This window comes from Oncorhynchus kisutch, linkage group LG16 (assembly GCF_002021735.2).
Source record: "Oncorhynchus kisutch isolate 150728-3 linkage group LG16, Okis_V2, whole genome shotgun sequence".
NCBI classification, from domain to species: Eukaryota; Metazoa; Chordata; class Actinopteri; order Salmoniformes; family Salmonidae; genus Oncorhynchus; species Oncorhynchus kisutch.
This window is the reverse complement of record NC_034189.2, coordinates 36990544-37004916: the sequence shown is the minus strand read 5'-3', so window position 1 is coordinate 37004916 and position 14373 is coordinate 36990544. Positions and strand designations below refer to the sequence as shown.

Here is a 14373-nt window from a genome sequence, read left to right as displayed (position 1 = left end):
TACACCTTTAATTATACCATTTATTAACATATACACAAAGAAAAAACAAACCATTTATGTATTTGACATCCAGGCATAGCCCGATGCCACACACATTGGAAGTGTGACAAAGGCAAAGACCACACTACAAAACAAACTATGCCCCCAAATCACATACAAAAGAGTTTGACATTGTGTCAAAGCAGTTATTATCAGAACAAAAATGTTGCATTTCTGTAATGGCACAAATGGAATGGCATCAAACACATGGAAACCAATAGTTTGATGTATTTGATACTATTCCACTCCAGCCATTATCACACACCCGTTCTCCCCAATTAAGGCACCACCAACCTCCTGTGGTGTCAATGTCACTCATTGACACGGAACATTTAAACTCATGGGCATTAGTGTAAATTATTTGACTGCACCAGTTTGCGCACCTACAAATGATTGACTGCTGTAGTGGTAGAGCAATGATTTGCTAGCAAAACCACTCTAGCTCTTTGGTATTACTTCTGTAGTCACAAATGCATTTGGGATTCATCTATTTATTTCAGTCTGAAATAACTTTTCATGATGTAGTCTGCTGTGCAATATATGGATGGTAAGTATGTCCAATTTCACGTTCCCTTGATTAATGCAGACAGTTTCCAATTCAACCCCAAACTCGTAACTCTAGGGACTTCACGTAGATATAAAGTCCCCATTCTCTCTCAAATAACTCAAGTTCAGTTAAATGGCTAGATCTTCCCTTATGGCCCTTTTTTTTAAATAAATGAAACAAAATTTGACAATACATACTGTAAATGGAGTGTGATTATTATCTACAGATATTGACAAACTCCACACTGCCTTGGGAATGCAAGGCATAGATATTAACAAATTCAAATACAGACTAATTTCTTCCATTAAAATAAACATACACTGACAGTAGTTCTTTATGCAAAATGGGTAGCAGCATAGAAAGGTTTGAGAATTCTGAGTTCATTCAAAGATAAAGGTTTCCTTTTCCATCGACTCTGTTCTCTTTAATATACTGCCAGTAGTTCTTATTGATCACCATTGGTGACAAATAAAAGTTACAGCCAGCTAATTTTCCATGTATCAGTCAACACCTAGACTGTACAGTACATGATAATGCCCAAGTCTAATTGGAGTAAAACTGATGCAGTTTCGATGCTAAATGGACCAAATACAGACAAAATATCTATTTTACTAATAACCAAAATTAGATTGAAGTTCTTGTACACATACCTTTGTACTAAGACAAAAAACAATTAGAGTGAAACTGATTTTTTTGTTAACCATTCACATCGGTCTGAATCGCTTCATTAGTCTATAAAGTATAATGTAAGTCTATTGCTTGTATAGTAGCTAACAAAAATGATCCGTCTCATAAGCTAAAAAGTGGGTGTAGTAAAATATATATATATATATATATATATATATATAAAATTTACAATGAACCTGTAGATGCTGTAAATAAAACAAATACTTATCTCTACCCCTAAACATTAGTCAACAATTCAACGTTTTGTGAGACACTGTGCCAAACTGCCTTATACCTGCGCTTAAGGGTAGGTATTAGTCTACTTTGGACTTGCTGTCACTTCAAGAGGACGGATTATGCGGAGTCCTGGTCGTGTTCATTAGGCACTAATCTCTCGTGGACAGACGCATGTAACAGAACTGGTATGTCAACAGACTGTGGGATGTGACAACAGCGAGGTGCACAGATTTTTGCCACTGATCATTTGGAGAAATCATGATTTTGCAGGTGTTCGCATCTTTCACATTTTGGAAAGGGAAGGGAGATTTGGCCCCTAGACTTGCCCGTAACATGCAGAGAGGGTTGGGGTGGTGCTTAACTTCACTCATAACCGAATGAACCTCAATGGACAGATACCTTAAAAAAGTACAGACAAAACAGCCTTTTGAGGTATCTAATCCTCTCCCTGCATCCCTCGCCCATCTCCTCACAATGTCTACATATCCTTGAACCTCTCACTCTATACTCAGTGGCTCCCGTGGCCTGCAGTGACTGATGGGGGCTGTAGTTTCTCAGACTTCCTGTCTTTGGCTTCTGTGTCAGAGGCTGAGTCTGAGTCCTGGGCATGTTGCTGCTTCATCCACATGTCACAGTACAACCCTCCCTTAGCCAGCAGCTCATCATGCCTGGGAGGGAGAAAGTGGAGAATATGTAGTTACAATGGGGACACACAATCACCATTAAAGTCATCATCAAGTACTATGCGAAGATGTTCCCACATTGGCACTGTATGGTTTTGAGAATAAGACTACAGTGTGACTATAGCATCATAAACATAGGTCTGTTCCATTCTTTAGATGTTGGTTTCTTGAAGAGCATAAAACAATATTTTGATTGGAATAGGCTTGTGGAGTGTGCAGACATAGAACAATCACTCTTTCAACCATTCCCTCACCGTCCTCGCTCTGCTATCTGACCGTCACTTAGAACAAGAATCTGGTCGGCACCGATGATGGTCGACAACCTGAAGACAGACAATTCATAATCAGACGACAGACCACACTGATCCAAACCATACAAACTCAGCATTAGAGGGGAGAAATGTGTGTGTCCTAATCACAGAAGGTTGGTTGCACCTTAATTGGGGAGGATGGGCTTGTGGTAATGGCTGGAGTGGAATAGTATCCAATACATCAAAACACATGGTTTCCATGTGTTTGACGGCATTCCATTAGCTGCGTTCCAGCCATTATTATGAGCCATCCTCCCCTCAGCAGTCTCCACTGATCCTAATGTATGGGTTCCCTCTATACATGTATTTTTGTCCACCTGAGACCCATCCCTTACCTGTGAGCCACGACGATGGTGGTCCGATTGGAGCACACTTTGGTGAGCGACGCCTGAATGTTGCGCTCCGTCTGTGTGTCTAGAGCAGATGTGGCCTGTGCAGAGGGAAAACTTTATGAGATAAATTACATGACTAAAATATTCAAGTTCAGTGAACTTGTATTAATCCACTGTAACACAATATGACAGGAGGTTCAGTGGTGTGGGGGCAAACATTGGCCCTCATCAAATACGTCAAGAATGCATCCTTGCTTCCTCTCGTCCTTGAAGAAATATCTGATCTGACATGACTGGACTGGTGAAAGCTAAGTGATAGAACTGTTGATTTCACCTATCATTTTGTGTAAGCTCAGCAATAACTTCAAGGAGAGGAGGGAGAAAGTGTGTGTTTTTAAAGTATTTGAACGCTCCGGGGTGACGTTTCTTCTAGGTAAAAGGTCTAGGACCAGCTTTCCCTCCCCAATCCTAAACTTAGCCAAAAAAATAAAAAATAAATGCTAAACTGACCCAAGATCAGTGTCTCGGGGCATCGTCACCCTACACCTTGAACAGGGTCATTGAGCCTACTGGTAAACCTTCCTGAAAGTTTACCTCATCCAGCAGGATGATCTGAGGTGCCTTGAGGATGGTCCGGGCGATAGCCACCCTCTGCTTCTCCCCCCCGCTCAGCTTCAGACCCCTCTCACCCACCTGGGTGTCATATCCTGGGAGGGGGACAGACAGAGAAAACACAGACAAATGTCACTCACGTCATACATTAACAATGCACCTTGGAGCTACTGTGTGTTTCAGGAAATGTAGATGTGCATGTCAAAATGCTTCAGCAAATGTGGTTGGTAAATACAAAACACCTATGCTAACCCTTAAAACAACAACATTGACACCCATAAGCCAACTTCAGGTTAAGTACAGCCAGAACTGGGCCTCCTGGGTGGCGCAGTGGTTAAGGGCGCTGTACTGCAGCGCCAGCTGTGCCACCAGAGACTCTGGTGGCACAAATGGCCTAGCATCGTCCGGGTTAGGGAGGGCTTGGCCGGTAGGGATATCCTTGTCTCATCGCGCACCAGCGACTCCTGTGGCGGGCCGGGCGCAGTGCACGCTAACCAAGGTTGCCAGGTGCATAGTGTTTCCTCCGACACATTGGTGCGGCTGGCTTCCGGGTTGGATGCGCGCTGTGTTAAGAAGCAGTGCGGCTTGGTTGGGTTGTGTATCGGAGGACGCATGACTTTCAACCTTCGTCTCTCCCGAGCCCGTACGGGAGTTGTAGCGATGAGACAAGATAGTAGCTACAAACAATTGGATACCACAAAATTGGGGAGAAAAAGGGGTCAAATGTTTTTAAAAAGTACAGCCAGAACTATAATGGCAGCATATAGCGCTGGTTTCCCAGACACAGATTAAACCTAGTCCTGGACTTAGAATCTCTATTGAAACATTTTTTGGGGTCCAGGACAAGGCATATTTAACCCTTACCCGGTAAATTAACTGAGAACACATTCTCATTTACAGCAACGATCTTGGGAATAGTTACAAGACGAGGAGGGGGGCAAGAATGTGCCAATTGGAAGCTGGGGATGATTAAATTGCCATGATGAGGGCCAAATTGGGAATATAGCCAGGACACCGGGGTTAACACCCAAACTCTTACTAGAGCTGGGTGATATATCAAATTAATTCAAATGTATGTTTTAGCACGATGTTCCAAAATGCCTGTATCGTAAGAATCAAGGTTATTTATTTATTAGTTTTTTTTACGAGTGTTCTTCTGTCTTTTTGGTCTCGTCTCCTTCACTCCTTCTGTGTTGTGTGCACCTTTCCACAGACAGCAAGTCCCTCCCCCCTTCCACTCACAACAACAAAATACAAAAGATAAACTTGCTATTTGCATTTGAAGTTTGGTCCAACAGAAGTCTCAACTTCCAAAATATAGAACAGAGCAGACCCTACTAAAACGAGAGTATGGAAAATGAATGCTCAGTTTGTACCGCTAGCAGCATTTTAGCCACAGACTTATGTGCTAGAGGTCTATTCTGTGTTTTAGAAATGTGCATGGAGAATAAAAAATATGCAGTTATATAATGAATTGGCAACTCGTTCTCATTCTGAGAAATAAGCATCTTCTCATCAAGTTAGGCCGCTTGATTTCAATATCTAAACAGAGTGAACAGGCTATGTTTTTCAAGCAGTTGGAAGCAGGAAGGTGTGTCCATAACAGTTCAACTGTTCTACGTTGTTAGAAAGAAAATTGATACAGGTACTCACTAGCACATAGGCTTGTGCTTGAGAGATTGTTTATGAGATCTGTGCTAATTTTCCATAACGCCTGCTTCAAGAAGTTGGTCATTATTAGTGAATGTGCATTTTTCATGGTTCTGGTTATGAAAGGGCATTTTTATAGACAAACTTGAAAGCCAGATCAGTGATTATTGCAACAACAACAAAAAGGAGGTTAAACTAATTTTATGAAATAATTCATTACATTATTCCTGACTGTTTGAAATGCAGTGTATTGAGCTTTAATTATGCAACAACGCCTATTTAGAAAAAAAACGAGATACACAACATGGTCAATGGTATGTGGACACCTGCTCATTGAACATCTCATTTCAAAATCATGGGCATTCATTTGGAATTGGTCCCCCCTTTGCTGCTGTAACAGCCTCTACTCTTCTTGGAAGGCTTTCCACTAGATGTTGGAACATTACTGCAGGGACCTGCTTCCATTCAGCCACAAGAGCATTAGTGCGGTCGGCACTGATGTTGGGCAATGAAGCCCGTCTCGCAGTTGGCTTTCCAATTCATCCCAAAGATGTTTGGTGGGGTTGAGGTCAAGGCTCTGTCAAGTTCTTCCACACTGATCTCGACAAAGCATTTCTGTATGGACCTCAGTTTGTGCAAGGGGGCATTGCTATGCTGAAACAGGAAAGGGCCTTCCCCAAACTGTTGTCACAAAGTTGGAAGAACAGAATCGTCTACAATGTCATTGTAATGTTAAGATTTCCTGTCACTGAAACTTAGGGGCCTAACCCGAACCATGAAAAACAGCCCCAGACTGTTATTCCTCCTCCACCAATTGTCTGTCGGACTGCCAGATGGTGAAGAGTGATTCATAATTTCAGAGAATGTGTTCCCACTGCTCTAGAAGCCATTGGCGGTGGGCTTTACACTACTCCAGCTGACGCTTGGCATTGCGCATGGTGATCTTAGGCTTTGTGTACAGCTGTTCAGCCATGGATCCCATCCATGAAGCTCTCGACGAACAGTTATTGTACTGACGTTGCTTCCAGAGGCTGTTTGGAACTCAGTAGTGAGTGATGCAACCGAGGACAGACAATTTTTACGCGCTATGCTCTATCATCATTTGGCGGTCCCATTCTGTGAGCTTGGGTGGTCTAACCACCTCGCGGCTGAGCCATTGTTGCTCCTAGACGTTTCCACTTCACAATAACAGCACTTACAGTTTACCGGAGCAGCTCTAGCAGGTCAGAAATGTAACCAACTGACTTGTTGGAAAGGTGGTATCCAGTGGTAGAAAGTACTTAAGTAAAAATACTTTGAAGTACTACTTAAGTCATTTTTTTGAGTATCTGTTCTTTACTATTAATATTTGACAACTTTTACTTCACGACACATTCCTAAAGAAAATATTGTACTTTTTACTCCATACATTTTCCCTGGCAACCAAAAGTACTCGTTACATTTTGAATGCTTAGCAGGACAGGAAAATTGTCAAATTCACACACTTATCAAGTGAACATGTGGTCATCCCTACTGCCTCTGGCCTGGCGGACTCACTAAACATAAATGCATTTTTTGTAATAAGGTCTGAGTGTTGGAGTGTGCCCCAGGCTATCCATACAGAAAATGGTGCCGTTTGTGTTGCCCCTTGTAACTACCCATCCCGGATCCGGGAGCGTTGTCATCAACTGACACTAATTAGCATAACGCAACGGACATAAATATTACTAGAAAATATTCATATTCATGAAATCACAAGTGAAATATATTGAAACACAGCTTAGCCTTTTGTTAATCACCGTGTCATCTTAGATTTTGAAAATATGCTTTACATCCAAAGCAAGACAAGCATTTGTGTAAGTTTATCGATAGCCTAGCATAGCATTATGCCTAGCTAGCAGCAGGCAACCTGGTCACGAAAATCAGAAAAGCAATCAAATTAAATCGTTTACCTTTGATGAGCTTCAGATGTTTTCACTCACAAGACTCCCAGTTAGATAGCAAATGTTCCTTTTTTCCAAAAATATTATTTTTGTAGCCAAAATAACTCTGTTTGTTCTTCACGTTTGGCTGAGAATTCGACCGGAAATTGCGGTCACGACAATGCCGAAAAATATTCCAAATTAGCTCCATAATATCGACAGAAAGATGGCAAACGTTGTTTATAATCAATATTTTTCAAATATCTATTTGATAATATATCAACCGGGACAGGTGGCTTCTTAATAGGAAAGAGAGAAACAATGGCCGCATTTGTCTTTTACGCACAAAACACTCAGAGCCTCCAGCTGACCACTGACGCAATGTTCACGTTCAGGCTCATTTTTGAAAATAAAAGCCTGAAATTATGTATTGTGACACATTAGGGAAGCCATAGAAAAATGAAGCTGGTTGATATCTCATTCACTGCTCAATAGGGACACATAGGAATGCAGAGCTTTCTAAATAAGAGTCCCTTCCTGATTGGATTTTTCTCAGGCTTTCGCCTGCAATATCAGTTCTGTTATACTCACAGACAATATTTTTACAGTTTTGGAAACTTTAGTGTTTTCATATTCTAGCATCTTGTCCTGACAAAATAGCCTGTTTACTTTGGGAACGTTATTTTTCCAAAAATGAAAATAGTGCCCCCTAGATTCAACAAGTTTTAATATAAGGAATTTGAAATGATTTATACTTGTACTTTTGATATGTAAGTATATTTTAGCAATTACATTTACTTTTCATACTATAAGTATATTTAAAACCAAATACTTTTATGACGATGCCACATTGAAAGTCACTGAGCTCCTCAGTACGGGCCATTCTGCTGCCAATGTTTGTCTATGGAGATTGCATGGCAGTGTGCTTGATTTTATACCTGTCAGCAACGGGTGTGGCTGAAATACCCGAATCCACTCATTTGAAGGGATGTCTACATACTTTTGGCCATGTAGCGTATTTATTGTGAATCACACAAGTAAAAAAAAAAATCTAGCTATGATTTTTTGGCAATATCACACAGCCTTAACTCTTACGATAAGTGCCATGGGATCTTTAGTGACCAGAGAGAGTCAGGACATCCGTTTAACGACCCATCCGAAAGACGGTACCCTACACAGGGCAATGTCCCCAATCTCTGCCATGGGGCATTGGGATCTTTTTTTAGACCGGAGGAAAGAGTGCCTCCTACTGGCCCTCCAACACCACTGGATCTCCCATCCAGGGACCGACCAGCACCGGCCCTGCAAAGCTTCAGAAGCAAGCTAGCAGGGTGCAGGATGCAGGATGGTTTGCTGCTGGCTTAAATCGGTGTTCAAGAAACCGTCAAAAGAGACGGTGGTATTTCCGTACCTTCTGGGAACGTCTGGATCTTCTTGTGGATGTCTGCGGCGATGGCCGCCGCCTCCACTTCGTGGTCGCTGGCAGAGATGCGTCCGTAGCGGATGTTGTCACGGATGTTGTCGTTGAAGAGGACTGTGTCCTGGGGCACCACGCCGATGTGGGCACGCAGAGACACCTGCTTCACCTGCACCCAGAAATGAAGAGTCTCAGTAAAGGGTGAAACAGGGAGGCACTACCTGGACTTGTAAAACCACCAGAGCGCATTGAAAACAAAATGTTATATACAGCATGTGATAAGACAGATAGCCTGGGAACTATTTTCTTGCAACAGGGCAAATTACTCACCTTAGAGATGTCCTGGCCATCGATGCGGATGCATCCCCCCTGGACGTCATAGAAACGGAACAGCAGGCGAAGGAGGGTGCTCTTACCGCACCCTGATTGGCCAACCTAGGGGCGTCCACACACAAACACAGACAGTTGAGAAGCGTATTATTATTTGCTTTAAGAGCCACTGAACACGCTGATTGGTACGTGCTTTTTTCTGTTGCCATTCAAAAAACGAGATTTCAGTCTCGAAAGTGTGTTTCCTGACCGATTCCGCGTTTGGTTAATGATATTTGTCCCCCATGAGACACTGCAGACACAGAAGCCTATTTCACGTCCTCAAAATCCCAAGAATGAATCTAAGATAATGCAACAAATCTGTAATTAATTTAGCTGTTTTTTACTGATGTTTAAGTGGAGCAATTTTACATCTAACTAAGGTGTTTGGTGCAGTATTTCGAAAGTAAAAGAAAAAATGCGTGAGGTGTTGTCTTATGTAAACAAAGTCAGAGCCACTGGGCAGTTCTGTCTCACTGTCTATGCTATTGGATAGAGAGCAATCACCACAGCTGTTCACCACATTTTAGTGGGCAAATGAACGTTGCACACTTTGTAGTCAATTTTGACACTAGAATAACTATTTCTGACTCATATCGATACAACATAGGCCATTTCCAAAGGGATGTATTGTTTTTTAAAGGCAGTCGCTCTTTAACCTCTGGGTAATGCTTGGAATTCAATCTTACCAATGCAACAGTATGGCCTGGCTGCACAGTGAATGATACGTCCTTAAGAATCTCCTTCCTTAAAAAAAAACACAGAAGCACAAAAAATATATGTAATCAAAGGAGAACACTGGAACAACAACAACTATTGATTATTCATCAAACTATTTCTGAATCATTAACTGTGTAAGGCTAGTGGTTAATTTGGAAATTGGGAGGTGCCGGAACAAAAAGTGAGCCGAGGGAGGGTGACCTGGGGGGGGGGGAAACATGGGAAAAAAATAAAAATCACCATTATAATAAAGAATTGCATGCATATATAGAGGTGCTTGAAGAAGTTGCACACATGGGGATTTTTTTTTTTTTTAAGTTTAGGGTCTGGGATTTTTTGTTGCCTTTCATAAAACACATTTCTTGCAATTCTACATCATTTTAAATGACTGGGGACTTGAGCAGAATCTTATTTAATACGTCACAAATGATTGAAATGACATTCTACTTTGACACTGACAAACAGAATCTGAGATCAATAAAAACGACCTTGTATTGAATCCATCAATAGCCTAGACCAGGGATCGTCAACTCGATTCAACCGCGGGCCGATTGTTTCTTAAGCGGATGGTCGGGGGGGCCAGAACATAATTACAAATCATTTGTAGACGGCAAAGAATCGACCGCAAGAATCCGAAACAGACATAATGTTTGACTAAAACAAAATCATTTCAAACCTGGCTTGCGCTTGTATACGATCACGTCTCTATTATGCGTGGGAATACTTGGGAACAAATGTCTAAAATTAAAATGACTTGGAGTGGATAACCTAGAGATTTTAGTATTTTATGTCCAACAATGAAAATTCACTCAAATGTATTTACATTTATCAAGGGTGCTCAGGCATGTCCAGCACCCTTCCCAGGGATATGTTTCTACGAGGAAATAAACAAAGTGCAACACTGCAGAGATTAGAGTTGCAGGCTCATGTCTATCAGAGCAGAGAGAGGGAGGGAGATCATAGAAAGTGAATCTCATTCTATTTCCGAGAAAGATACATGCACGCTCCTCTCTCTCACACACACCACAGCAATGGCCACACATTGGTCTATACAGGCTACAATGTTGCGCAAACCATAAACCTGGACAGGCCCAACACAGATCAATTCTTAGAATATCAGGCACGTTTTCACATTACGGTTTATAGGGGGTATGAGAATTACAGAGGAGGCACTTGAATTAACTGATAGATTTTATTATAATTTTGAAATTGCAAACAGTGAAACTAATTGTTTATGCCAAGAGAGGTGCCGGATCCTGGTAAATGGGTTCCGGTGTTGTGCTAAAAGCTCCCCCCTGCCAGAATCCCCCCCCATCGCGTGAATGCGCACATACTCAATTCTTCATTGCTGCGCCTTGCTTGAACACGCACGTACTCAATTCTTCATTGCTGCGACTTGCTTGAACACGCACGTACTCAATTCTTCATCGCTGCGACTTACTTGCTTGTTGAGATTTTTAATCACATTTCGCTGCGTTTCATTCGATTTTTTTATGTTGGTTTGATCGCTGGGGAGGCACTAGTAATGTCTACAGTTTTCAGTTTGGCTATTTGTTTCAAGTGTGTTAGTCTATAAATAAATCTCTTTTCCAGAATTCGTCATCTCTCCTATGTCTTATTCGACGAGTAGTTCTGAAATGTTTATTGCTTGCCTACATTTTACTCCCTCCTCTGTTTAATATAACACACATACATTAATTATTCATTTCGGGTTGCCTATCCTGACGTGAAGTTTGTTCTATAGAAATTATTAGACTCTGATGTGTGCCACAGAAAGTATTTGACTCTAGCCTCAAAAATAAGAAAATTGGAAGGGGGGAGGATCTCAGGTTTTCAGCCAAACTGTTGCAGCTTTCCAATATTTGTTTATGTTATTTATTGTCTTTTTATATTTAATTTGTCATTTTATATCTTATTATGCAAATATCTAAATTTGTATTTCTTATTTAATATTTGTTAACAAACAACTTTCAATTATGTTTTTTTGTTATTGTGAGATAATATTTGTGTATTATCAATATTTTCTAAAACATGACAAAATAATGATAATGTTTCTTTATACTCTAATTTTGTTTTCTGTGGCACACACTACTGGTCAACATGAGGGGGGGGGGGGGATTTCAGGAGGCAAGAAAATAGTTTTGCCCCCCTTCTAATTTCTTTATGTTTGTGGCTAGAGTCAAATACTTTCTGCAGCACACGTCAGAGTCACATAGTTTCTATAGAAGAAACTTCACATCAGGATAGGCAACCAAAATGAATAATTAATGTATGTGTGTTATATTAAACAGAGGAGGGAGTAAAATGTAGGCAAGCAATAAACATTTCAGAACTACTACTAGTTGATTAAGGGAGAGATGACGGATTTTGGCAAAGAGATATATTTATTGACTAATAAACTTGAAACAAATAGCCAAACCGAAAACTGCAGACATTACTAGTGCCTCCCCGCAATCAAACCAACATAAAAAATTTAATGAAACGCAGCCTAACGTGATCAGAAATCTCAACTAGCAAGCAAGTCACAGCAATGAAGAATTGAGTGTGGGGGGGGGGGTTCTGGCAGGGGGGAATATTTTCGGCACAACATCGGAAAAAAATTGAGAGGTGCTGGATCATTAGTCCAAAGAAGACCTAAAAATACATCTAAGTGATCTAAGCAAGGACTTACCCGTCAGTGTAGCTAAAGTACACATTCTCAAACTCCACTTTTCCCAGTTTATAGAGAAGATTCCCTGCATTCACCACGTCCTTCACCTGAAGGGAAGTTAAAGTAAATCTATTTGACCCAAAAACTATTTCCCATAATGCAGTGCAAAGAAATCCTGACAGACACCAAAATGCTGGTCATTGACTCTCGCGTAATTGGTCAGCTGCTCAATTAAGTTCTAGGTCCACACATGTTAAGAGAAGAAATCAATTGCTAGACCAAGGAGTGGAACTGGAACAAGGAGCTCCACTCTCTCTGTTCGCAAATTACAGGCAGAAAGTCTATCCCACTTCTGAAATTCGAAAGATGCGAAATCGTGATTTGTCCAACTAACCTGTGTAGAAAAACCAAACACTGGAACTACTACTGCTCGTTATCCTACGCATCCCAATCTCTCGGTTAACACGCATAATCTTCCCATGAGAGATTGACTAATGTTGATGATGACCATCGACAACCAATTTCAAAATTACCTCCTCTTCTTCGGTGAAGAGCTTAAACATGCTCTCCATGTCGATGAAGGACTTCTGGATGATTCTGTGGAGGATGAAGACCAATGTATTATACAGAGCCCGTTTTGCATTATGGGTACTGTAATACATGATGCCTTTCATAGATTTATCTCAATAGTCTAGCTTCATTTGCTTGCGTCTTTCCTGATCTAGTAACACATGACAGGTGAAGCAATATGCTTTTAGCTGTAAGTGATAGCCATAAAGGAGACTAGGGAAGGATGTAAGGAAGTAGAATTGAAGCCCATAACACCTCTTACCTGTAATAGGTTCCAAACCAGTTGAGAGGGGTGTAGAGCTGGATGATGTAGGTGCCAAAGAGGATAAAGTCTCCAAGCTGGGGATAGAGGGCACTAACCTGGTTAAATGTATCATAACACTTCACACACCATATGTATTATTAAGAAAAACATGTAACATCACTCAGTGTTATAGGATTTCTTCCTTCAAACATGCATTTTTCAAGCATGAAACCATAGCAAGGCTGCTTGGCCTTATAGTGATGCAATACGTCTATGTTTTGCATTTGTATTGATTTTGTTTGTCTGCAAGGCAAGCTGCAATAATAATTTCCTTATTAGAGTACAATGAAGATTTAGAATCTAATGTAGGACATAGAGACGAAAAACAGCGTAGCCCTAGCATAGTGAAAGAGAAAAGCGGCCTGAGATTGAGGTGAGACTGTTGAGCTTTTCGCACTACTGAGCCAAACCAAGCTGCAGTGGCCTGGTTATGCCTCCAGACATTCACCGTAGTTGCTGGAACCATGCTGAAAAGCACAATGTGAAAAGAGCCAGCAGTTTGTTTTAGAATGGCTCATTAGTGTGAAAAAGGTAACAAAATGAGTATCTAGGCCCTTAACATGAAGTTGTAAAATACTGAACTCCCCTTTAAAATGGTTTATCATCCTGAAAGTGTCTGTTTAACAAAAACCAAACCAGTTTTACAGTTTTTCCTGGCTCATTGACTATTATTGTCAGGGTGAGGAACTGTTACATTCATTTGTAAAATACTGTCATTTCAGCAAGCCATGACACCCACCTGCTCAGATTTTTCTGAAATTGCTTTTGTAGTTAAACAGATAACATTTGCATTCCTGTAAAATTATTTTGTTATATTTTAATCTCTGAGAAATTAAGATAATTAATTTCATCCAAATATGCCCTTTTAATTTTTAGGATTCACATAATATTCAACAAATATAGCAGTGGGGTATGTTGAGACATTTTTTACATTCAGCATCGCTACGTCAAGGGAAATATACCATTATTTCTGACAAAGATTTCTACAGTACACACACTACATGACCAAAAGTAGGTGGACACCTGCTCGTCGAACATCTCGTTCCAAAATCACGGGAATTATTTTGGAGTTGGTCCCCCCTTTGCTGCTGTAACAGCTGCCACTCTTCTGGGAAACAAAGTACTGAGTAAAGGGTCTGAATACTTACGTAAATGTGATATAATTTTATTTTTTTATATACATTTCCTAAAAAAACTGTTTTTGCTTTGTTATTATGGGGTATTGTGTGTAGATTCTTTTTCCCCCTCATCAATGTAATACATTTTAGAATAAGGCTATAACGTAACAAATGTGGAAAATATATTATTTAACGACAAAGCAAAAATGAAATATCAAGTTTACAAATAAGTATTTGGTCAATAACG

At 40.6% G+C, this 14373-nt stretch overlaps 1 protein-coding gene across 2 annotated transcripts in view; it reads right to left on the bottom strand.

Moving 5' to 3' along the window:
• Window positions 1-5: 5 nt before the first annotated feature.
• Window positions 6-14373, bottom strand: part of LOC109906648 (ATP-binding cassette sub-family B member 6, mitochondrial-like) — a 38328-nt gene continuing 23960 nt past the window's right edge. For both annotated transcript variants that reach the window (XM_020504466.2, XM_020504467.2), the window contains exons 11-20: window positions 12967-13043; window positions 12668-12731; window positions 12156-12241; window positions 9454-9511; window positions 8726-8830; window positions 8390-8564; window positions 3410-3522; window positions 2819-2913; window positions 2427-2495; window positions 6-2157 (exon numbers count right to left, since the gene is read on the bottom strand). In XM_020504466.2, coding sequence (XP_020360055.2) covers window positions 1998-2157; window positions 2427-2495; window positions 2819-2913; window positions 3410-3522; window positions 8390-8564; window positions 8726-8830; window positions 9454-9511; window positions 12156-12241; window positions 12668-12731; window positions 12967-13043 — 1002 coding nt within the window. In that variant the 3' untranslated portion in view covers window positions 6-1997. The remainder of the gene's footprint in view (window positions 2158-2426; window positions 2496-2818; window positions 2914-3409; window positions 3523-8389; window positions 8565-8725; window positions 8831-9453; window positions 9512-12155; window positions 12242-12667; window positions 12732-12966; window positions 13044-14373) is intronic.